At 40.1% G+C, this 26416-nt stretch overlaps 2 protein-coding genes across 2 annotated transcripts; both read right to left on the bottom strand.

Annotated features, from left to right (window-relative positions):
- Positions 1 to 3607: 3607 nt before the first annotated feature.
- Positions 3608 to 7363, bottom strand: fem1a (fem-1 homolog a). Its single transcript, XM_059343892.1, has one exon. It carries the CDS (start codon positions 6949 to 6951, stop codon positions 5098 to 5100), a length of 1854 nt encoding a protein of 617 aa, XP_059199875.1. The 5' UTR covers positions 6952 to 7363; the 3' UTR covers positions 3608 to 5097.
- A 4786-nt stretch (positions 7364 to 12149) lies between these two features.
- Positions 12150 to 16050, bottom strand: LOC131979843 (C2 calcium-dependent domain-containing protein 4C-like). The gene is made up of 3 exons (XM_059343894.1): positions 15640 to 16050; positions 14324 to 15096; positions 12150 to 14195 (listed from the first exon to the last, which is right to left on the bottom strand). The coding sequence occupies exons 2-3, from the start codon at positions 15062 to 15064 to the stop codon at positions 13644 to 13646; spliced, it is 1293 nt and encodes a 430-aa protein (XP_059199877.1). The 5' UTR covers positions 15065 to 15096; positions 15640 to 16050; the 3' UTR covers positions 12150 to 13643.
- Positions 16051 to 26416: the final 10366 nt, after the last annotated feature.

The raw sequence follows: 26416 nt of genomic DNA, 5'->3' as shown, positions 1-26416 counted from the left end.
TGATAGGAGACTAGATATTATCTTAGATTTGGATAGTGTAATATTGTAAGTGTTGTCTTTTTCTTGTTTTAAAAGCTGCATTACAGTAAATTTACGTTAGTTTCCGAACTTACCGCTCTGTTCTGGCTGTTCGATTATTTGCCTTTACCCACTTAATCAATTATATCCACATTACCGATGATTATTTATCAAAAAAATGTCTTCTGAAAGCACCAGTCAACCCTACAATATCATCACGACATTGATATCGTGGTATTTGGTTAAAAATACAGTGATATTCGATTTTTTTCCATATTGTCCACTTATAGAATCGCTATAGGGGACAATTACAATATTTTTTCTTTTGTCACATTATACGTTGGCAAAATTCCTAATAAGCAAAAACGTTTTGGCAGCAACAAAGAAAGCATCTCATGGAAATGGTTGCAGGCAAACCCTCCAACACAGAATGACTCGACTGTAATTGCCAAGAAACTAATTTTATGCAGTAACTGACCTTTGCCTTGTGATGTGAACAATATGTGGAAAGTACCGTGGAAACGGACCATATTTTCCCAAAGTAGCCCATTATGAGCTGCATGTCACTGAAAGATCCTCTTCTGGTATAATTATTCTGTCAACCCACTCATTTAACAAGAAGATATTTTAAAAAAGGACACTGAAAAAAAAGATAAAGCCCCTCTAAAAGATGCAACAAAGACCGAGGCTTTTGTTTTTTAAGATTTGCTCTTATTTAGGTCACACAACATGACAGAAACAACCGCCACAAGGCCAGAATCAGAGGTGTTGGAGGTTGGCATGACGCTTCAGGACCGTGTGAAGGAGGCTTTATTCTAACGTCTTTGCTGATCTGCGTGCAGCGCTCTGCAAACAGACCCAGAGTCAGCAACTCTGCCTGCCTGGATTTCTGCTCATCCAGATACATTACAAATGCATATTCAGCCCTGCCTAAAAGCTTTCGCTAAAAGTCATTCTAGCCGACTCATTCTCTCTCTCGCTCTCTGACACAAAGACTGTTTGACAAAGTGTGAGAAAGAAATGGGGATATTAACCAACTGACATCACTTGTGATGGTAATTGGAGGCTACAGTTTTTGAGTACATCACATGGTCTTTCAGGGACAAAGGCTGCTCATGTTTGATTTTCTTTGTTGCTACTGACATCTAGTGGGAAGTTCCGATTATGTGACATTGCATTACTTCAGAGTGGAAGCATTCACACAAAAGGGGAGCAGGTGCTACAGTATTTCTCTGGCTGAAGTATTTTTTGTTGGCAGAAAAAATGCTCCCAAAAATTATTTTAGTTTTATAATATTAAAAATAAGCACTGAAATTACCATAAAGATTTTTTTTCTAGCCTGTATCGAGGACCGGCAACATTTCCTCTCCTAAGATTGTCAAACGTTTCCATACTTGAATACTTTTTTGATACCACATGCTCAAAACAATATGAAAACAGATCCACAGTTGAGTTTTCAAACCCCAGCCTGCACAGATGAAACAATATGAAAGGAAAGAAAAAAGGAAGATTTTTTTTCCTTTTGCCATGTTATTGAAAGAGATATTGAGTCAAATTTTTAAGACTAACATTGTATTAGGATCCTGGTATCATGACAACCTTAACATTAACAATTGCAACTGACTTTGACCTCTTGACATCATAGGTCATGGCCATGTCAGCTTTTTAATTGACATCTAAACCCAGCAATTACCACATCACCTGGCACCCTTTACAGAAAGGTCAGAGGTCAGGTCAGCTAAAAGAGATCCCTGGGGGATCTTGTTGAGCAGGGTAGATGATAGGCCTGTACAATTTGGAAAAAATGTACAGGCCTACAATTATTTTGACTAGACATTGGAGGGAATGGCCATTTTTGCATTATTATTATTCTCAGTTCATGCAAAATAAAATAAAAATAAAATAATAATAATAATAATAATAATAATAATAATAATAATAATAATAATAATAATAATAATAATAATAATAAAATATAATAAAGTGATAATGGTGTGATTTTTTCTTTTGCAAAGATCTCTACCCACCAAAAAATTATTATTATTCTTTTAGGCCGAGACTCCCTGCAGCTGCACAATTCTTCACCAGAATGGTATTTTGACACATATTTTGCCTTTAACAAATTTTGCAACTTCCTGCGATTTGGACATTGCACTAGTCCATTTAAAAAGATCTGAAAACAGTGACTTTTTCTGCACAAGCACTTTTACAAAAAGAAGGGGAAAAAAGAGGATCCTATTTTGTATATCTAGGACCTTTTTTCTTTTCACCGTGGTATAGAAGGAGGTATTGATTTTTTTATACTAATATTGTTTTGGGGCAGCTGACTTTGGCCTCTTGACATCGTAGGTCATGCTTCCATGTCAACATTTTAATTTACGTTTAATCACAAGGATTACTACAAACACCTGGCAACCTTTACAAAGAGGTCAGAGGTCAAGTCAGCTATAGGAGAGTGGGTGTATGAGCTTATTAAGCAGGGTAGATAATAGGGTCATATAATTAAGAAAATAAATATCTGATTTATGTGTTTCCTATATTGGAGGGAATGATCAATTTTGCATCATGGTCTCATTTTCATTGAAAAAATCTTTTTAAATGATAATGGTGTGACTTTTTGTGAGGATATGAGAAGATTTTAGAAAGCAAGTCGTAGTCTTCGGAACATCACTGTAGCGTCACATTACTTCTTTCAGAAAAGTATTTTTCTATGATAAAATGTAGATTACCCTTGCAGTCCTAGTAGATACATGTTGTCACAGGAACTTGAACCTCTCTTTACTAGCTGCTGTTTCTAACGTGACACCTGTCACATGTACAGAAACAATCCATATTTTAGAAAGAGCTACTGTTCATGCATCCTCCTCTTTAAAATAAATGATCTCATATTGTTTCGGTTTCCTGTCAGAATAATGCAGTCTCTGTTGTCTGTGTGCTGTCTCCGCCAGTCACCCTGTGACCTGCCTGACTGTATAGCGTTACAGTATTCCCATTTCCAGAGTTTAAGCTAGGGCAAAAGATCCCTAAAATTAGCAGGGTAAGAGCCCTGTCTCTACCGCTGCCCTGCAGCAGTGACGTTAATTGCGCTCTATTTATACTTTAAGAGTGCAGGACTCAGAAAGATCAAGTTTCTGTTATGCTTTATATCAGTGCCCTCAAGTTTATGTGAGCAGAGCAGTGGAAAGCCCATGTTTGGTATAAAGACCTGAATAAAATGGGCACTGATTATTTTTTAATATTCTGCTAATGTAACACTCTAAAATAATGTCTTTTCCACTTTCTAAATAAGCTAATTTTATGGGCTTGGCTTCTCTGATCGGCTGGCAGGGTCTTTTATATTCTGCTACTGCCACCATTTCAATCCATCTAAATATGTATAATGATGCTTTTAATGCAAACGCTGCCACTGTACGCACAACAGCACTCAAGCTAAAGAACTAGTGACAAACCCGAGCACAGTGAGAGAGATTCATTTTCAATTTTCAGACACTTAATGCAATCAAATTAAAAACAATTCAGAGTAAGTTTCTCCACTTGTAGAAAAGACACAGCAAAACTGGGATCACTCACACACGCAAGCTCACACAGATTATGTTGTGATACTGAATTTTATTCAAGTATCTCCAACACACTTTTGTTCTTGAGTTATCATCAGTTAAATGAATCAGTTGAGACAGAGAAAGAGGCAGCGACAGTCCATAGTCTGAATGTAAGTAGTCTATTTAGGATTTGGAGCTTCTCAGTGTGCATTCAACTTGGTGGTGCTTAGCACAGGACAGACAAATAAAACATTCATGATAACACAAGATAAACAAAAGAGACCCTATTAAAAATAAGACTAAGATGCAGGAATGGCCGCCTCCATTTCTGTGTACTGCATCTGAGGTTAAAGGGAAAATTCACTCCAAAACAGAATTGACACATGATTTTGGGACAGTTAACGTGTGTCTCACAAAACCTCCTGATTCTGCTTCTTTGTCTGAGTGAACTGAATATCTTCGCTGATGCTGACAGAAGTGAAAGGGACGTAGGCACACATTAGGCTCCAGTTTGAAATTGTTCATTTGGACATAGGCAGAAATTTTAAGAAAACATCCGTAGTTCAAATGTTCAGAAGATATAAATTAATTGTCAAAGAAGCAGCCCCAGGTTTGAGTCACCATCATGAAGATAAGGATGTAAAATCCTGTTTATGTAGTGAATTTTTGCTTGAAAAATGTCACCTCTGATTGGAATATCACAAACTGCATAGGTAATAAATGTCTGTGTGGAGACTGGGGAGTGTTAGCCAAACAGTGGTACCAGCTCAACTTGAGCTCCTTATTTTCTTTATGTGCGTCTCCACTTTAAGTTATTCATTCTGCTTATAATTAGAAAGAAAAGTTAGTTGCTTTTCATTTTGCCACCAGTTTACACTCTGTAACAGAACATGGCTCCATGGCTGACATTTGGCACAGTAAATTCAAACACCTTCCCATATCAAAGACACATAGCAGATGGTATATGTGAAGTCGAGCCAGCTAAAAAACTACCAGCATGCACGTTTGGCTGGTTGTTCACACACTTCCTCTCTGAATGAATTTGCAAAACAACAAGTGATCTACTATTCACTCTTCATTTTCATGCATGTTAACTGTCTCCTTTGATCAGATGCTTTCTATCAGTAATACTAAAACCCATCTTTCATAAACTCCGGCCACCACCAAACACACACAAGCACCATAGTACCATAAGTCTCCTTTTTACTGGGGCAAAGAGAGGGAAAATGCATTAAAGCCTATATCATGTTGAAGTTTCACCCAGCTTTACATAGCAGAAGAAACCAACAATCACTGAGAAAGTCTATGTGACTTAATGTTAGAATCGAGCGATAACTGACCAGATCTCAGCCACAGATTTAAGCCCAGAGGCTGGATTTTTATTGCTATGGTTTGGTCTGACACAAGGATGATAAGGCCAGGAGCGAAGCAGAGGCCAAAAAGGAGACAAAGATGAGGAGAATGGTGTGGAGAAGGAAGTGGCAGGTCATAGTAAGATATGGGGGGCAACAGGAAGTGTAGTGCAGGGATGCCTCATCAGTCAGTGCAGTTCAATAAAAGCCTCCATCTCTTCAGAGATGAGTCCCCTGTAGGGCAGTCTGTGCTTTTCAATTGCACGTGCTGCCAGGCACTGAAGGGTGACATAGTTCAGTGGGTAGAGGGCCGGGTGCCCGCTGCTCTGCTCATCCAGCAGCTCGTAGGCCGTCTTCCTCTGTGCATTTGTAGCGTCAAAGTGAGCCCCAGCCTTCATAAGTAGTGCCATAATCTCTGGACAACCGTTGTTAGCAGCGATGTGCAGAGGCGTATTGTTTTCACTGTCACGTGAATCCACGTCCGCGCCACACTCTAGGAGCAGTGCTGCCACCGCCTGGGAGGGGAAGCGGCCCACAGGGTATCGGCCAACAGACGTGGTCTCTTTGTCTACAGCCATGTGGAGAGGAGTGAAGCCGCTGCGACCTCGAGGGTTCAGCTTTAGCAGGCGGTACACTGTGTGCTTCTTCTGATGCTCCTGCTCTGGGCTGCACTCCAGCTTCTCCAGGAGAAAGATGAGGTGCAGGATGATGGAGAGTGCTTTGGTGAACTGAGGAGCCTCCGGAGGGTTGTCTCTCTGTGCCACAGCTCTCTCTACCTCCCTCACACTTTTCACCAGCACAGTCATCAGATCGTGGAAGGTGACGCGTGTTGACAGGGTGCCTTTGGCCCGGTCCTGGAGAACGAAAGAGAAAAGCTCTGCAAAAGACAGGAAACTGGAGGCTGTCATGGGGCTGAGAGGGTCCAGGTTGCTCTGCTGCATGTCTAAAGCATATTTCCACAGGCTGATGCAGCGTTCAAAATTGCCCGAGTCTGCATACACAGCTCCCCTGTAGCGGATATAATAAGAAGTGTCTGGATGGGATGGCCCCAGTATGCGCTCTCGGACTAACAAGGCCTGCATCCTCATTTCATCAGGGTCTGTGATCAAAGCTTCCAGCTCCTCTGCAGAGGTCACCTCCTGCGCACAGCCATAGGCAGGGATAGGAGGACCAGGTTGAGGCTTGGCCAGGGATCCCGTCTTGTCCCCTGGCTGCCTCAGCTCCATAGCCCTTCTCCAGTACCTCATCGCCCCTAGAAGATCACGCTTTTTATCCACAAAAGTAGCCCCAAGGAGTTCAAGTGCATCGATTCGCTCCTCTCTGGAGGTGCGAGGCTGGTGGGCGAGATACTCTACAATGTTGGTATGACCTGTTACACTCGCAGCGAGGAGAGGGGTCATCCCGTATCCATCTCTCTCCATGCGAGCATTGCACTTTAGCAGCATCTTCATGATGTCCAGACTACCTGACTCCGCACAGTCGTGGAGGGCGGTGTTTCCTTTTACACTCTTGCGGTTGACATCAGCACCACGGTCCAGGAGGAACTTGGCGATCTCCTTGTGGCCCTTGTAACAGGAGATCATGAGGCAGGTGTGGCCGTGGCGGTTGGCTACCTCCATGTCAGCTCTGTGCTCCACCAGGTAGCGGACGATCTCCAGGTGACCGTCAAAGCAGGCAGCTCGGAGCGGCGTTGAGTTAGTTAGTGTTGCGTTGTTTACTGAGGCACCGTGTTTCAGTAGCGTCTTAACCACAGGGAGGTGACCGGCTGCCGAGGCTGCCCACAGCGGCGGAGCTCCCTCGATGGTCTCGCCGTCAAAGTTAACCGCCCCCCCGAGTTCAACATTTGCTTTACACTGTTCAAGGAGGTAGTCTACAACCTCTAAATGTCCGTACCGAGAGGCTATCAACAGAGGAGTGCCTCCCTGGATTTTCTCCTCGGCTAAAGCCTCCAGCTCCTCAGGAGTTTTGTTGCTCAGCAACTTCTGGATAAGTTTCAGCTTACCATCTCTGGCCGCGTTGTAAACCGCCGTCGGTATATCCATTTTACAGGCTCTGTGCTGCCGCGCAGGGCACCAACCCCATAACCACTCGTTTATGGAAAAACTAGCGAGTCTGGTTTTAAATAGCAGGGAGCGGGTATCTTAGTTTAGACTTGGTTTCTAGCTCACATCTTTCTGCCATTTTGAGGGTGCTGTCAAGATGGCGTTTTTGTTGTTTGACAGGTCTATGTTTACGATTGCAGCGGGGCATTGTGGGTAACGTAGTTTTGACGGAATTCATACTCCCAAGTGCAGGAGGCGTTTTACTTTGAATATAACTACATTTCCCATATTGCATGTGACTAAATGACCTACCAGCTGATGAGTACGTTTGTTATAGTTGCTCGCACCAGCAAGAAACACCGCCCCAGATAGACAGGGAGAGAGCCAGCTGATGCCCGGCACCCAAACCAAACACACCTTCAGAAAGTACTCAAGTTTAGTGATAAATTGATTTCCATCACTATGAATACGAAAAAACGTGAGAAATAAAAATAAATAAAATATACATTCGTAGAGAAGGGAATTCCCATGGTAATCCTGGCTGCACGTGATATAGCAAACGATAGTTAACTCATTAATAATAATAATAATAATATTAATAACTAGAAAATTTCCTCTGGGGAAATTCTGAAAGGGCCACGGGGGCTACTGCTAGTGGGTGTACACTATGATGAGATTCTTCAGAGATTTCAAACAATTAATACTAGTAATTAGGGCCACGGGGCAATCGCACCGAGCACTGGTCCGATACAGCAATAGCTGTAGGGACCAGTATAACAATAGTAACACTAACAGTAGTAACACTATTGTTATTCTGTGGATTTTTTCTTCTTCCTCTTCCGGACGCAATTTCGTCCCGCTACTAGTCCATTATATATCAAAACGTGCGGTTTGATGGGGATCGGTGTGCTATTACTTTTCTCTACGGCATACAAATTTTTCGCGATAATTTATACATAGAAACGTAGGAAAATTTGTCTTCTCACTCACAATCCTCTAGTAAAGCTGTCAGAGTTATAGTTTGGGCGTAGGACGCACAGAAGCGCCACCAACACGCACCAACAGCCTCATTGGCTCCCATATTAGAAATGCAGTAAGATTTCTGAAAAAGGGAGATGTAACAGTTTTTTTAGATCGCTCTAACAAAGCAATTTTTTCATTTTTCTTAAAAAAAACAACAACATATGTAGACGTTAAGGAAGAACTCAGGACGCTCAAAGTGAAGTCGGATCAATGATAGGTATTATGGTTTTGCCAAAAATGCTTTCTGTTCAAGGCCAGAAATTCCAGTCTGTCCACCTCTGGCTGCTGTCATTGTTCTGGAACACTGACAGTTGGTGGCAGTTAATTCTGTTGATTGCTCTGCTCTGAGCCCAAACTATAACTCTGACAGCTTTACCAGAGGATTGTGAGTGAGAAGACAAATTTTCCTACGTTTCTATGTATAAATTATTAGAGAAAAGCAATAGCACGCCGATCCCGATCAAACTTCACGTTGTGATATATAATTTGTCTATTTGTCTAGACTAGTAGCGGGACAAAATTGCATCCGGAAGTGGAGAAGAAATAATCCACAGTATAATAATAGTGCTTGGGCTTCGCTATTAGCTGGTCCCTACAGCTATTGCTGTATGGGACCAGTGCGATTGCCCTGTGGTCCTAATAATAATAATAACAACAATAATAAAAAATAATAATAACTTAATTTTGTAAAGCACCTTTCATAAATACATTTAAAAAACAAATACATGAATAAAAACACAAGATAAAAACAATTTTCAAAAATTATACAAAGAGAAAAAATTACAATTGAACAGTAGAAAAAAAGTTGTAAAAATGGAACTCAAAAAAGATAATAAAAAAAACGTACAGTATATACTTAAGTATATATAAAGGAGAAACATTAAAGGTAAACCTAAACATTGGATAGAGCCAGGTTAAAAATTCTTGTTATATTTTGTTGACATAGTCAAAGGGTTTTGGAGAGGCCATTTTAGATATAACTTTTATTATCACTCGAAAAAAAATACTTTAAAGAAAACCCCACATATGCAACAAACCCAATACTTAACCAACTATCATTTTAGACTTGAGTCTAAATTGGACAGGCTAAAGAAAAGCTAAAATAACTGCAGCACAGTCAGATGACACTGAGGCCTCCTGCATTGTGAGCAAACACCATCTGCTCCCAACAGCATAAGGCTTCTGCAGTCATGTGTCATTAATAGGGCAGTGAATAACACGTTTTCTCAACTATACTCCACCATAAAACAGTTCTGTTAATGTTGTTTTGGTGGATAAACTGTCCTGTAAATTCAGGAAAACAACACAGCATTTAGTTGTTTTTATTCTATTCTGCTGCGTGTTTTACAGCTAGCATTAGTCAAGCAATTAGTTTCCTATGATGGTACTGTGCAATTCCAATACAGCGCTCAGATAAATGTCAGATATATATAGATCTAATTAAAATAAAATTGAAAAAGAATTAAGCTGAAAACATACAGTATATGACTGAGCTGAATGTCTTCAAGCGTCATGAGGAGCCTGCATTACTTTATCCGCCTATGCAAAGCCAGTGACCAGAATATTGACTTGAATATTGACTTGCATGATGCTATGCATGGACACCAGAGCCTTTCACTCAGTGGAATGTGGATATTGACTTTTTCCTTCTGAATCGCTCCACAGTAGGAAAAATCATCCGTGCTACTTTCATATGCATAGATGCAGCATGGCATGCAGCTGTTGATGAGAGCAGTGAAGCTGGATTATAATATCTTATGCATTCATAGAATAAGTTTACTTCTGGGGATTTGAACATCGCTGTAATGAAATGACACAGACAGCATCACAAAAGGAGCACACGAAGGATGGCAGTCTCTCTTCTTTATTAAACCAGAAGATGGAAACTAAAAGCATCCTTGAATAAAACAATAATTTGTATAATGTTATCTAGTATTTATAAATACTAACAACATTTGGTGCCTTTAAATGTCTTGTTTGCCAGTCCAAACCTCAAAGATATGCAATTTATTATAATATAATACAGAGAACAGCAGGATATTTCCATATTTGGAGGTCTGAAAACAGCATTTTTTTTTGCATGAAAAATTACTTTAACAATGAATCAATTATCAAAATTGTTGCCGATTATTCTTCTCTCGATCTACTAAATGATTCATCAACTTGCGGCATAATTATTACCTTTCTGGCATGTGTGTGATTCATATGCATACATTTCTTTGACAGAGGGATACATTGTACTTTGTAGGCCTCTCCATTATAATTATTTGACAGTTTTAGTTACTAGTTACTTCTAAGATGAAGACTTAAGACAATGTATAATAATAACATGTGGTTAAAACATCACAATCTTAAAAACTAAACCAGTGGTTTCATGCATTTGGCATCTTTAAAAAGGCAGTGTAATAATATTACTAAAACTTTAATACTTTAAATACATTTTGCTGCTAATAAAACTTGTGCACTTAACCTTAATGTTATGTTAATTTCTCAGTATGTTTAATTATCCAAAAATGTCAGGAACCAAAAAATAAATAAACATTAACTTAATTATAAACATTGTTTATATTCCATGATTAATTCCATTACTAACCATCTCAATCAATATTTAGTGCAATGGTGTTCTTTACCTCTCACAGATCTTGGTTCAATGAGGATAATACACCTGTTTTTCATAAACAATGAACATTAAAACTTTTTTTATGCGCATTGGAAAGACCTTCATATAAAATACAATAGTTTTACATGACATTGAGGTTTTTTTTATTTTATTTTGCATTTTTATTTATTTTATTTTATTGAGTAATGTTAATGAAGTAACACAAATCACCCAAGTATCGATGAAATATATACATGCAAATATGTAAAATGAACCATTTTCATTTTATTTGTTGATTACACTTATTAAGCCAAGAAGAAGAAGTTTCATCCTGAAAAAATGCTTTTAACTTTTTTTTTTTAGATTTTTAAACTTTGAAATGGATCAATTTGACCCACAACATAACAGGAGGGTTAAGCAAAGCATCTGAATTCTTCTACCACCACTAAGGAGAGCAGAGAGGACGGACAGATATTTTATGTGAAATAATTAAAACAGTTCTTTGAAACTTTGGTTGTGAAAATACATTTTAACGGTCTTTAATAAAAAATTCAGAGATTATTATACTCATCACTTTTCAATGATTTTCCTCACCAAGTCTACAGAGGCAAAAAATAATGACTTCATTTTTCCACCAGATTTATCTTTTTTTTTTTTTCCAGTCTGTGGGAAATAAATATTCCTTAAGCTCACAGATGAATGTGTCCCTCATGGCTTCTTGTTGTGACTTATCTGAGTATGTTATAAGCAAATGGAGCCGGCTGCAGATCCCCCGTGAGTATAAGCCTGAAAGTGTTCTCGGAGTGTTTACATTTTTTAATGAGATGAATTTTTCTTTCCCTCTGAGGGTTAAGGGACCATCTGTCCCAGTGTATATGGACAGAAGGATGAACAATCCCAGGGCGGGTCAGCGGTCAATTAAAAGATGCCCAAAAAAAGTGGATTTTATGGTTTAAATGTAATATTTCAAGGGCTTTTTGGGGTGTCATTCTAATGCTTCACCAGTAGAGGATGCATAAGATCCACACTCAGCTGATGCTCCTTATTGCTCAGTGGGACCATCACTGAATGCCTGATGAATGTGTTAGTTTGGTGTATAGGGTATGTTTTGTACTTCTCCTCCCTCAGCACTAATGCATTTCCATTAATCAACCCAAGCTTTAACATATAAATCCAGATATAGCCTCACTATACAGATGAATTATATCTAGAGCAGGAGAATGCGTGCCAACATTTGCTTCAGAAGCCACAATCCCACCTCCCGCCATCCTTAATAACTATTTGAACCTCACAGGCTGAATGGGAAGCATGTTTTTAAAATTAAACGGGGAGTTTGAATGCACAGAGAGACAATATTGCGTGCAGATATCCAGGATTAAAAGCCTCACAAATGACACCCTGTGTGTGTCTGTCTCAGAGGAGCCAGCCTCAAACCTGTTTGCAAAAACGGAAAGCTTGGGGAGCATGGGAGGGTTTATAATCATTTCCTAGGGGCTTGCTCTTGATCCTGCAGAATTATTAGGACACAATCTCTGAGACAAAGCTGCAGGGTGAATGAAAAGAACAACAGAGAGCGTGAGAGTTTAGTCTTTTTATTCACAAGTTCAAAAGCGTGTCACATAGCAACAGTTATATACATTACATCCACTAGCAATTACAATTTATCTCCCAAATATAAATTCTTTCAAGTACACAGAGGCATTATTAGTTTCCACAGGAACGTGCAAAAACTCACATGTAATATTACAACATTATTACAAAAACAGCTCCAACGCTAACAGGATCATCGGTGCATCACAGATGATATGATATTAAACCAGATCACAATGCTCATGAGAGAGGGGAACACTGTTTGTAACTCAGTACTTCATGAGAAATACACAAATAAGGACGAAAGCTTCACCGTTCTCCAGGGCTGTCCACTCAGTTGACTAATGGGCCATTCTGGTAAAAGAGGACTAATATTTTTTTAGTTGATTTGATTTAGTTGATTAGGTCATTTTCTAATGCTGTTTTCATGCTGAATGACTTATTTACAAACTCCTCTCTGATAAGCACAATATTCAAAGTGCTTTTGCTTGATTCTTTGTGGAGAAACTCATTTTTTCTGATGTGCCAATCAAATCACCTAACTGATCATGCGTGTTAGTTGACAAAGAATTGATTTAGCTGAGGACAGCCCTGCACATTGGTAATGTACTGGTAAGTATGTAAATAATGGTGGTTTCCATGTTTTGAGCCTGGACAGACCTACTAATGACAACTTGATAAAGTGTGACTTTTAATTCTCCAGAGGCTTCAGTTTTTTCACACAGTGTGCAAGATACAGCTCCCTTGTCAACAGCATGCTTTCACATGCCCAGTATTTATCACGTGTGCAGTGGGATAAAAAGGCAGCCCAGATGGCTTTGTACGTTTCTGCACACCACAGCTAGATTGATGTGAAAAAGACGCAGTGGGCTGGTGATGGAGCAGAATGAATGTCACAGTCCAAGGAGGGAGGGCGTTGGGGCGGTTGGATGGGTGAAACAGACAGTGGACAGGTGTTCGGGTCCTGTTTGAAACCAAAAGTTAATGCTGTTCTAAGTTGACCTGTAAATTAACATCTGCATGTAAAATATAAGGGTGTAACGATTGTCAAAATCCATGATTTAATTACTTTCAAGTTTTTTGTAAGGTCAGGATTTGTTTCTGCTTTTTTTCCCAATAGATTTTCCATTCAGAATTGAAATGTCACATTCTTTATTTATGGGGGTTTTTTTTCAAATCTTTGTTGAAATTGTGTCTAGTAGTTAGAGAAGGAACTTGAGTTTCTTCCTAACTTTACACAGGTAGTTTTATTGCCTTAACATAACCAAGTAGTTTTTGTGCAATAAAATGTGTCATGAGTAAGGAGTGATAACAGGTTGCTGCAGTTCAGAAACTCAGAGATTCAACGTATCTGTGGTTTGCAGAAACGAACAATACCAGCATTTATTCTGGTGACTGGGCTGAAAAAAGGGAGCCAGAGAAGAAAGGGCCTTCAAGATGTGGAGCTGCTTGTTTCCACAAAAGTCTTGACAGGGGCTCCCTAGAGGCCTGCGAGCAGCTCACTGAGCAGCACCTCCCTTTCTCCTAGAAGCACGTCCCTCCTCAGACTGGTTCCTTTGTTCACTACCTTTATCTTCATGGCCAGACTCTTTACTTGTGCCTGGGGCAGCGCGTCAAAAAAAAAGTCTTCGTTGAATACTGGATTCCTGCTGTTCTTGATGATGGTGCTCCTCTGTTTCTGCTGCTTGCCAGGGTTCAGGTAGAGCGCTACACAGCAGTTGATGCTTTTAAGGTCCGTCTGCCTGTCATAAAGGGCCTCGGCTGTGAGCACGCGCACCCTCAATCGAGCCGCCTCTGGGTCATAGTGAGTGCTCAGCCTTAGTGTCCCCCCCTTGTGGAGGATGACGGTGTGCTCGCGCTGCAGGAGGTCTGACGCTGCGCCCCTTGAGCCGCCGCTTTTACATCCACGGAAGGCAGGAGAGGGAGGGCAGCGCATGCGGCGCCGCTGCATGTTGGGGCTGTTGTCTGCTGAGCTGCATTCATCAGTGGAGAGAGAGCTGTGGCGCGCCAGTGTGCGCTTGGCACGAGACACCTTGAGGGAGAGAGAGAAAAAAAAGCAACATATAGAAGCCTTATGGTGACTCAAACACTTTGTAACAGATTTATTTATAGCTTTGTAGCAGCCAATCAATATACACACTTACTTTTAGAAACACTCACCTTTGCTTGTGTCTCCTTGGTAATGGAGCGTAGGAGAGAGGCAGAGCGAGACAGGAGAGGGGACGTAAAGGGGGACGACTCTGCGGAGGAGCAGGTGTCGCTCTCTCCACCGCTGAAATATCGGTAGGGGTTGGGGTCAGCTGGGGCCAGAAGAGTCCCCCCCTGGGAGCGTCTCTGGGAGTTCGGGGAGGTGAGAGGGCTGTTGGGGTCACTGTGAAACAGGCTCTCCTTGCGGCGGGTGTGAGGAGACTCCACCAGTGTGGAAAAGCCATATGAGGTCTGAGCCTTGGGGACATACGGCAGAGACATCGCAGTCTGTGACTGGGGGTCAGCATTAGTGTTGACACTGACCCGGTCTGCAGATGTGGCACCTGGCTCGTCAGCACTCTCTATTTGGATGATGTGACGGTTGGCTGACTTCTGGAGATTGCGTGCGTCTCCTCCCAGGCGTGAAAAGAGGCGAGGGCTGCAGGGGTTCTTGCTGCTCCGAGCTCTGGGGCTCTGGCTGCAGATGGCGTGGTCAGACACGGAGGGGCGTAGTGTGCAGTGCTGAGGTTCTGGGGTCAGAGACTCTTCTGGAGGGCAGCAGATAAGTTTTGGGGGTATAAAGAAATCAGGGATTTTTTCTGGAGTGAGGACGTTGGCATAAACAGAGACAGGGATGGCCTCTACTGTCTGCGGGGGCTGGGATTGCGTCCCACTGCTCTCCACAGAGCTACGGAGCTTCTCCAGTAGCCACATGCCCACTCAGACGCCTCAGCTCACAGTTTTTCCTGTGAACAGAAAAGTGATGCATGAAGAGGAGAAAGCACATCCAACAATAACAAACAAAATCAGCAGAATTACACATTTTTGTTGAGCTTTACTTTATATTAAGACATTATTAAGACATAAACCTTAGACTAAATCTGTGTCTTAACACAATCTCTTGAATGCAGCCCTTCAGTGATGGAGAGGAATTAAGAGTAAACATTAAAGTTGCAGCCAATAAGCAAATATTGATTCAACAAATGAAAGACATTAAAGGAGCATATCCACAGAGCACTTTAAATGTGAAATTAATGCGCAAACACACAGTAGTGAGATGAAAAAAAATCCCCTAAGTCTTCTCTAAATGGTTTGCACAAGTGTCTCTCTAACAAATCAGACTACAGCTATTTTTTTCTTCTCATTAAAACACTTTGGTTAGAATTTTACTTGCGCAGTGAAATCCTTTAATTAAATTAACAAATCTGAATAACTTTTTTCCTCAATTAAAGCATTAACGTGCGTCGCGTTTCACATTTCATATCAAACAAGAAGTATAGGCTACCAACCTGTTGGTTGTTTTCACAAAACTCTCTTCCTTCCAAAAATAAAAGATCTCGCGCTGCGCCCGTCTCCAGTGTCTCCAAACACTGTGCGTAAAAGGTGTTTTCCCGTCAGATCCAAGTGTGATCCAAAAGGCTTGCCAGCGGGGAAAGGCTGCTAGATCAGGATCTCTCGCTTTATATGACGGGGTCTCTGACTTCTGAGCCAATGAGAAGGTCGTGAAAGCTTCCCATGATATTTACCATCAAACTATTCCCTGCGCAGGCACGGAGGGAAAACTCGTTTAACCGCTGTTGTTTCATCACCCACAAAGTGTGAAAAGGATGTGGTCTTCATACCTCACGCCTCATTGATTTTTTTTAAAAAGAGCGTGTCACGGTGATTTCATTTGGTGTTCACGTGACACTCGTGTTATCTTCCCATAGCGCATGGTGCAAAAAGTCCTCATGGCAAACTGATGATGTGGAGAGATAGCACGTCCACCATCAACTCATTCACCAATACTGGGCAAGAGAAGGGTGTGTACAGTGTACCATGACAAAGTTTAATCTTAATAAAAAATAATGCAGTTGTAATAACCCAATTTGTGCCCACAAGTGAGATGTTTTATTCAATTTGGTGGAAGTGTTGTCTGGGCTTGCCTAAGCACAAATGTGAAGACTTTTTATTACTTTAATTAACATGTTATATCTTGTATTTGGGCACATGGGACTACTACTTTTTTGCTATTAACTCCCATTATATTTTAGGAAAAACATACAAGTCCAAATTCCCTAAAGACTAAATATATAATGACAAGAAAATGTTTCAGAAACTAGAAGACCAGGCGTCTCATAGCACAGACGATGAGGCGACCTCATTGATCTGTTGTCACTGACATGTTGATGTGTTGTCTGGATCTTGCTACTGAATTAGTTTTGTTGTTGTCGGGTTTTTAAAAAAACTTTGTTTTATCTAATGTAGACTGTGAATCTAAATTGCCCTTCTGGGATTAATAAAGTTGTCTGAAATTTTAAATCTGAAGGAACACAATTAAAGGTGCAGTATGCAGTTCTTGAGATACATAGTCATGGAAAAAAAACATTAGACCACACTTGTTTACTTCAACTTCTTGTTTATTTTAATGCCTGGTGTGCTGTTTTTGTTGTGTGGGCTCACAATGACAACACCGTTGGTTTCTTGAAAGAGCAGGTACTTTATATCGGACTGGTCTTGATGACATACAGACAGGTAACAACAACCAACATGTATGCCTTCTGTGGTTGAACTGCTCACAGACACCGAACGCCCCCTGCTGTCTGGAAATATAAGCAGCATGTATATCAGCTTCAGATACTAAGCAGATATGCTGTCATCATTACACCCGGTACAACTAAAGGTACATTTGTTTGGACAAATATAATGATAACAACAAAAGTGGCTCATAAGAGTTCTTGATAATGATTTTGGTTATTATCAAGAAAACCATGGAAAATGGCTAGATATCAGCTCTTAAATTAAACTCTTATGAGCTATTTTTTATGTTATCATTATATTTGTCCAAACGAATGTACCTTTAGTTGTACCAGGCATTCCAGGCAATCCATGGCTGTCGTTCATTTAGTAAATCTTTCTCTTCTTGTAGATTGTTTCATCTTTGCATTGTTTTTCAATGTTTGGTTTAGTTTTGGCTGATTTTCCTTGTAAAGATTATTATGAAAAGTGCTATATAAGACCAATGTATTATTATTATTATTATTATTATTATTATTATTATTAATAATAATAATAATAATTGCTGAGTCTCATTGCCAGGACATCAAATACTGACACTTGGTCCCGCTCCAATATTGCTCCCAACTTGCTGATGTTCTCTCAGACATCTACAACACCTCTCTCAGCCAAGCCATCATACCAGCATGCTTCAAAACCACCACCACCACCATACCACTTCCCAAGAAATGACTATCGGCCCATAGCACTCACTTCGATCATTATGAAGTGCTTTGAAAGGTTGGTCAAGGCCCACATAACATCCAGTCTCCCCTCTACACTCGACCCATTCCAGTTTGCATACCGCCCCAAACGTTCCACAGATGATGCCATAGCAACAGCACTCCACCTAAGCCTGGCTCACCTGGAAAACAAGAACAGCTACGAGCGGATGCTGTTCATCGAGTTCAGCTCCGCCTTCAACACAGTCATCCCCCAGCACCTGGTGAATAAAAGATGAAATAGGCATCAGCACCCAAATATGCATCTGGTTACTGGACTTTCACACCAACAGAACACAAACAGTAAGAGTTGGAAATAACTCCTCGAAGACCACCATCATGAACACCGGGGTCCCCCAGGGATGTGTGCTGAGCCCTATGACTGTTGTGCCAAACACACTTCGAACCACATCATCAAGTTCGCAGACGACACGACAGTGGTGGGCCTCATCAGCCCCGATGACGACTCGGCACACATAGAGGAGGTACAACTCATCAACTGGTGCGACATCAACAACCTCCAACTTAATGTCAATTTAAAAAAATAAATAACTGTGGACTTTAGAAAGAAATGGACACTACACACCCCACTTACCATCAATGAGCTGACCTCCCCTCTTCTGCCCTCACTACTTTTTACAGGAGGGGGCATTGAGAGCATTCTTACCAACAGTCTCTCAGTCTGGTATGGCAGCTGCTCTGCTGCTGACAAGAAGGCACTACAGAGAGTGGTGAGGACAGCGGAGAAAATCACCAGATCACCCCAACCGGCAATCCAGGACTTATACCCATCCTGCTATTACAAGAGAGCAACCAATATCATCAAAGACTTCACCCACCCAGCACACGATGTGTTCATCCTTCTCCCTTCAGGAAAGCACTACTGCAGCATGCGGAGCAAAACCACCAGACTCAGTAACAGCTTTTTCCCCCAGGCCATCAAACTACTCAACAACCTCAAGAAACCACCATTATCATGACACAAACTAAGACCAACTGACTGTCAAAATAACTTAAAATAACCTAATTTGCTCTATTCTGTGTTATGTACTATTCTCTTTATATGCACAATATCATACATGTTGACCATTGCATCTCCATGCTGCTCTGCACTTTGCACTCTTTTACATGCATCTTCATTATGGCACCTTAATAATATACCTCAAAAATTGACTACACTCTGGCACACTGTGAATTTTCTTTAGATAACTTATAGATCAATTGTCTGTGTAACTGTTGCACCCACTGTTGTTGTCTACTTGCACTATTTGTTATATATTATATGTTGTGTGTTATATTTTTACTGCACATTTGGAGTATGGGAAATGCAATTTCAATCATCTGTGTAACTACCTGTTGCATTGTTTGGCTGACAATAAAGTTCACCATGACGTTTGACTTTGACTCCAATACTGCTCACACTATGAGTTCAAAGCAAGCCCGAGCCAACCATCAAATTCAGTATTCACTTTGCATTGCCCCTGTCTGTCTGCTCACAGTCCTGGCCGAGGATGTGAGTGAAGTGCACCACGCAAAGATAGACACAGGACGGCTGGTTTACTTCATAGATAAAATGGCGGTCACTATAAACAGCACACGTTGAAACGCAACAGAACATTAATTCGAGAAAACATACAACTGGATTGCAAAGGATAACTGGTGGTATAGAGCTATAGCACCATGTGTAGTGTGTGTATTCACAGCAGCTGCAGGTCATATATTGCACACCCACATTATTTTCTGTTACAAATATGCAGCTGCAAGTGTGAATAAAGTCCACAAAAGATTTGTATTTTTTGGAAAGAGCGATGTGAGTGGAGAGCGGCACTGCTCTGCTACCAACCCAAAGAGCTGTATTTAAGTATTTAATTTTATATCTTTAAATTAATAACAAGTTGAATATCTGGTCGGTAACGATATGAGTCGTCAAGTTTTCTTTGGACTGATTCTTCTGCTCAAATTGAGCTTCGAAATCTGGTTTCACTTGCACCCAGACCACGTACATCAGTGCTCCTGTCCATTTTTATGACTATTGGTGCTCTTTCATCAAAGTGACCACCACACAGCCTGCATTGATGATGTGACGCATCAGCGTTTACACTACAAATTATATGTTTTTCACATTTTAAAACCAAGTGTTAGAAACTTGCCTGAAGTTTGTTTTAAAGACTGTAGACCAGTGACAGCAAATGTTGCATTTTATCTCATCAAACCAAACATTGTGGAAAAAATTGTTTAGTTGAATATCATTATGTCTCTGTTCTAAAACTTTTAGAACGGTGCAGTGCATTACTCTCAGCTCTCAAAAACCAGCCTATAAATCATTACAGCCTGTCATAGCTGGAACAAAGAATATGCTTACATAGACTTAGAACATAGACTTGTTTAGAGTTAGTTTTGGGATAGTTTCTTAGACTCATAGTGTTTGTCCATAAATCTTCACATGGATTCACTCTGATATACTGCCAGGATACGCTTAGCCGTCACATCCACAGATTCTCAGTTGCCTGCTGTATACACAAAACTCTGACGGAGACATGCAGTGAAGCTGCCGTCTGTAGTTTTGGACCCAGTCTCTGTAATAGTCTGTTCATCTGAGAGCATCAGAAAAGCAACTGAATTGATATCTTTTTAAATGACAACAGTTGTTTTGGTTCCCTGCATTCCCCTATTCGGCACTTATAGGCATTAAAAAACATGTAGTTGTAAGCAGATATAGTGTGAAGTAAAGCGTTAAGGAAAATAATTAAGTGTTACAGTTAATTTAAGTTGTTAGTTTTGATATTCAGCACTTTGAGCTGCTTCTTTTGTGTGAAAGAAGCCCTGACAGTCACTATTTATTTCAGTAGCAGCCCAAACATGTCATGCCTTGGCAGCAGCTTTGATCACAAAAATTGCAAAATTACATAATGTGTTTTAATGGGGGAAAACTAAAAAATCCTGATAAAAACACACATCTTTGACATTTTCCTAAAAACTACATTTCCATCCAATGTCAGCTCAAAAAGACACACAACGTTGCGTAAGGACTTAAAACTGAAGCAATATTAAGTAATATGGATTGATGAGTTGTCTTTGTTTTCTGTCTGGACCAGTTTCTGTTTGGAGAAAGCCAAAGAATGTGTTCAACCCACAGTGTCTTTTACCAGGTGTTAAACATGGAGGTGGATCTGTCATGGTATGAGCAGCCATCTCGTAGGAGTCATTTGGACCAGTCAATGTTCTGCAGGGTTTTAGAAACGGCCCACTAACGTGAGGCCACTTTGCAGGACCCGCTGTGTCGTGATGACAAAAATGTCCCTTCGTGATTTCTATGACTGTCCCCTACACTTTGTTACATTACTAATATTTTTAGAATGAGTTGTTTTCATTATTTTGCTCCTAGCAGAAATATGCTATTTGTGTGTCCGCCCACTGCTGAATATGACAGAATCATTAAAATGATTTCCACACAAGTTCAAATGCTTGACTACTTTTTGTTTGGGATATCCACGTTTATTCCCCCCTGTGGTCAGAGTCTGCCTCCAACAGCATACTTACATATTTTATGCCAAGTCATTTACTGTATGTATCTTATATTATTGTTCCACTTTATTTATTTCCATTTTCTTTTCCTTTTAGTTAAATTGTTTGTCTCTCGTTGTCAGTACAATAAAAAGCCAACAAGTCATAATCAATATAATCTCTTCAACAGATATAATATATAACATTTCCGCATTAAAATGACATGACCTATGTTATATATTTTGCTGAATTGTATACTGATATTATCCCAAATGTTCAAACCCAGAGAGATCTATAATTTTATTTACATTATGGAGTCACACAACATTTGCCTCCTCATGTTACTGAAACTTCCTGGGGAAACACCCGCTGATACATCAGGGAGTAATTATAACTCATACAGTGTCACAGAATGAAAGTTATAGAGACCCGAGCTCCCAGTAACAGTGCTGGGCTTTGAAGCCAACTTGACTTCAAGCCCAGGAAGAGGCTGTGTAATTACTACTTTCAGGTCCATCATGTGATGTGCCACAGGGCCAAAAAGCAGCACAACCCCCTGAGAAATGACAAAATCAGATTAATTTGGAATCTGATTTATTCAGTCTGACAACATTTGAAGAGTCTGGTAGAGCCGTGGTGGGCTGAACCATTTGAATTGGCCGGCTCATCCATCCATCCATCCATCCATCCATCCATCCATTCAATCCATCCATCCATTCAATCCATTCATTCATCCATCCATCCATCCATCACTCCATCCATCCATCCATCCATCCATCCATCCATCCACTCATCCATCCATCCATCCATCCATCACTCCATCCATCCATCCATCCATCCATCTATCCATCCATCCATCCATCCATCCATCCATCCATCCATCCATCCATCCATCCATTCATCACTCCATCCATCCATCCACTCATCCATCCACTCATCCATCCATCCATCCATCCATCCATCCATCCATTCAATCCATCCATCCATTCAATCCATTCATTCATCCATCATCCATCCATCCATCCATCCATCACTCCATCCATCCATCTATCCATCTATCCATCCATCCATCCATCCATCCATTCATCACTCCATCCATCCATCCACTCATCCATCCATCCATCCATCCATCCATCAATCCATCCATCCATCCATCCATCCATCCATCCTACCCATCCATCCACACATTATTTATAAAAATGTCCATCATATTGGAGAAACATAAAAAAGAATTGGAGAAATGCCAAGTGCCACAGCCAACCTAATTGAGTATGAGTGACTCAAATGCAGGTGTGTAAACCTGGAAAGCAGATACTCAGAAAGCTTTTAGCTGCAATTACTGTCAATTGTGGTTCCACAAAGACATACGTAAAGGTTCTAAATACTATGCAAATGAGATCCATTCATGCAATTTTCCTGAAAATAGGCTGCAGTCAATTATAGATTAGTGCCGAGCCATTAGATTAGTACATCAGGGGTATGATTCATCCACTGGCGGACACTTGACCAGTGGACTATTTACTTATCCCACAGAGAGATGCTTACTCCTGTTGCCCCCGAACCAACTACACTCATTTACTGTAACAACACTAAAAATCTATAGCCAGAAGGCATCTGAGGCTGGAGTGCTTATTACACACCATTAAAAATGCATTGGTGAAAATAAAGCAACAAATTTGCTATTCTTAGATCCATAACAAAAGGGAAAATAAATTTCTGGGTGATACCCGAGGAAAAGAACATGTTTTCTATAAGGTAAGAGTTTCTCCTCTGCACATATCAGACTCAACTCTGCAGACACATAGCTTTCATCAGTTGCCATTTTTATTCAACAAAAACGCAAAATTAGGAGGGGGGTGGAGAAAAAAAAAATTAAATGAAGAAATCCTCAGTGAGTGTGTATTTTTTCATGAAATTGGATTTATATTTCTATATTGTCCATAACCACTAAAACTATAAAGGCATTTAAATACCTTCAAGAAATATAATAAATAATAGTAGTATGTGAAATAAAAAGGGCATCGTAGTTACAAAAAGGAAAGAATCAGCTATTTAAAAATGTGTAAAATCTTATCTTACACAAAAACACAATAAATCACCATATGACACACACACACACACACACACACACACACACGCTGGTGGGCTTCTGTTTATAATGAGGCTTCACACTTTACAGCTGACTCTTAACACAACCTCTCCAACTCAATCTGCAGGATCGAACACACCATTCCTTGCTCCAATTAGGTCTCTGCCATCCACAGTACTTAGAGTAACTATATATATATATATATATCGACACATATAACTATGTACGTCACTACAACCGACCATCAGCTGATCCAATAATCACCAATCACGTCTGAAATTTGATAAAATGTGGCTAAACTTGTCATCCCTCTCTGCTGTTCCTACCCACCAAATGTTGGTGTTGACTGCTCTACCTTCTGCGATCTGATGTAGGCCATCTCATTAGAGCTCTGATTGGCTGATTGACGGCCTTTCTCATCGTCACAGTTCTGAACCAGGGAATCCTGTGTCTCATACACATCCACCTCCTCTTGCTGCAGTACTTCCATTTCATCACTCATGTCTGCAGTCACATTGCACAGTGGCCAACTCCTCATCCACAACTTTCTTTTCCAATGACGTGCCGAGCTCAGCATGTGCAGTATATTTCTGTCAAACTGACATGACTGTTATAATGCAGAGCAGACTTTTCAACTTTTCAGCCTGCTCTTAACCCCTTAGTGAACCTTTTGCCGACTTTTTTTCTTTCAGAGAATGTGGCAGGCTTATTTATAGAGCTACAGTGGAGTCATATATAACTAGAACATCTAAGGAGTCTTTGATGCTGTAGTTGGTCTTCTAAAAGGGGTGAAATACAGCTCCAAATTTACATTTTAGCAAGGGAAAAACTGGCATGGCCATTTTCAAATTGGTCCCTTGACCTCTGACCTCAAGATATCTGAATGAACGAACAAGTCTCCCCCTTACAGACACTTTATGCGAATCTCATGGAGTTTGGGATGAAACCATACCACTTTTTTTTTTGCAGTACAAATGTGTCATTTTTGCCTACTGTATTTGAATACTTCTGCATAACCGGGTCCCTAAACAGTCTTGAAATTTCATAAATTGAATATCAGTGGGAAGCCGAGACTCTTGTGGATTCAATGAGTCTTATTGCATTATTCTGTAATGATCTTAATCCCCATAGTAGCATTTCATTGTAGTGATAGCATTTTTGTTCTAACTTGACCTCGCTGTATAAATTGAGCTGTTGTGACCTCTAGGATAATCACAGCTTCATGAAACTTCATGAAACTTTACAACTACAAACCAGAGACCTAGAGCATTCAGAGGATATTTGGCTTTCATAGGTTTAATGACAATCAGGGGGTTTCTCAGCAGTATCCAGAACAGAAGTGCTTGCCATCTAACAGCAAAAACTGCAATTCTTAAAGAAATCTCCAAAATGTCAAAAGTTTTTGATACCAAATCACACCATGGATGTAATTTCTGACCTTCTTGAAACATTTTGCACCAAATCTGTGTAACAAATGGTATCAACCCCCAAAGTGCTGTAACAACTAATGCATCTAAGAAAGACATAATTGGGCATGGAAATAATGGCCTCAATATACTCACATCATAATGCTCCTAATTCTTCTCTATCTCCATCAAAGGGGGTGAAGATTTAAGGGGTTAACATTCAACACCTTTATGGCAGCAATCTAACAGGAATAACAGTTGAGATTGAGTCAAAGGGTGTCCCCAGGTGTACTAATATTATGAAGTGTTATGAGTTATGCTATTTAATTACTCAGCTAGGTTGATTTAATGTTCTTACTGTGTCTGTCATGTCTCGTAACATTTCCTCCAAATGGGAGATTCAAATAGAAATCAGTGAGTTACAGTCACACTGTGAGTGGTTGATCAGTGTTGCTATGATCTCTGAGTTGTTCTACGTCTAAAAATACATATTGCCTCAATAAATGCCACTGTGGCTTTACTATCTCAAAGTGACACTGCTGTTCAATATTTCAATAAGCTCACCGACACCCTGCAGCAGTCATCCTTTGACATTACCGACAAAAACATGAACACAGAAATTTTTTTAGTGGAGTTATTGTCTTGGCTGTGTCATATTAGAACAGTAATAGTATCCTACAGTATGAACTGGACACAGGGCACATTAAGGCACAAATGTTAAAGTCTACCCACGCAATCCAGCAGCCTTCATTAGGGTGCATTCACCACAGCATGTTCTTGGCTGTGGTTATTATAGGTCTTATAGGCAGAAATTGATCCCACGTCACAGAGGAAATAGCAGCTCTGTCTCTTCACTTTAGCTCATTTTTTTTGCACAGTATGTGCCAGAAGTATAATGGGAGAAAAAGAACACATTGATTTTGGTAGTCATTACTTTTATAGCCAACGCTGGTGGTTGAATTCTTCTCTGGGAAACTGAAAAAATCAAAGCAAATGTTGAATAAAATCTCACAGGGTTTACAGCCACTACAGTACTACAGTACAGTATTTTAGAACATCATACTTCCAAAACACAAAATCATCTTCCAGAACAACTGATATTGACCCAATTAAAATGTAAAACCATGACCAATGACTATAGTTCCATCCATAGTTTTCCATTAAAATGAATTATAAGTAATAATATACAGTACTGTGCAAAAGTGTTTGGCAGGTGTGGAAAAATGCCTTGAAGAATTGATGCTGGTTTGAATGCAAAGGGTGGTCATACGAAATACTGATTTGATTTTTTGATTTCGATTTTTCTTCTGTTCACTCAATTATTATATATATATATGTGTGTGAGTGTTAAAAGGTAGTAAAATAAGTATGTTAACTGACATATATAATTCAAAATAAGCCAGGAACAGTGGCAAATCTCTTTCTGGGTTTGTACTTGGCCTTTTATGAATCTGTTTTTACTATTCATCCATCCATTATCCTTAACCGCTTGTGTGAACTTGGGTCTGGAGCCAAGCCCAGCTGACATTGGACGAGATTCAACATTCTGGTCTGTTTTTTTTAATCAGTTAATCATAATTTATCACATTTCAATAGTTTTTTTTTTTTTTTATTGAAATGAATCGCATTTTACTCCTCTTAAGACAGAATAGATAACTGAGAGTCTGGTAGTGAGTTGGGTCATGTTGATACAGGAGGATGAGACTGAGTTTAGAAGTGCTGCAGTACAACACTCAGTGAATAAGTGAATAATAACCTTTTAAACCAAATATATTCTGATGGCAGTGCACTTAAGAAATAAATCACAGTC

Source organism: Centropristis striata, chromosome 11, assembly GCF_030273125.1.
Source record: "Centropristis striata isolate RG_2023a ecotype Rhode Island chromosome 11, C.striata_1.0, whole genome shotgun sequence".
Lineage (NCBI taxonomy): Eukaryota > Metazoa > Chordata > Actinopteri > Perciformes > Serranidae > Centropristis > Centropristis striata.
Note: the sequence above shows the minus strand (reverse complement) of the source record. Positions and strands in the feature narration are given on the sequence as shown.

Coding starts and splice junctions, on each gene's coding strand:
- LOC131979843 (XM_059343894.1), bottom strand. CDS start 15,064: ATGTGGCTACTGGAGAAGCTCCGTAGCTCTGTGGAGAGCAGTGGGACG. Junction 14,196..14,323: donor CCAAGGAGACACAAGCAAAG/GTGAGTGTTTCT, acceptor CTCTCCCTCAAG/GTGTCTCGTGCCAAGCGCAC.
- fem1a (XM_059343892.1), bottom strand. CDS start 6,951: ATGGATATACCGACGGCGGTTTACAACGCGGCCAGAGATGGTAAGCTG.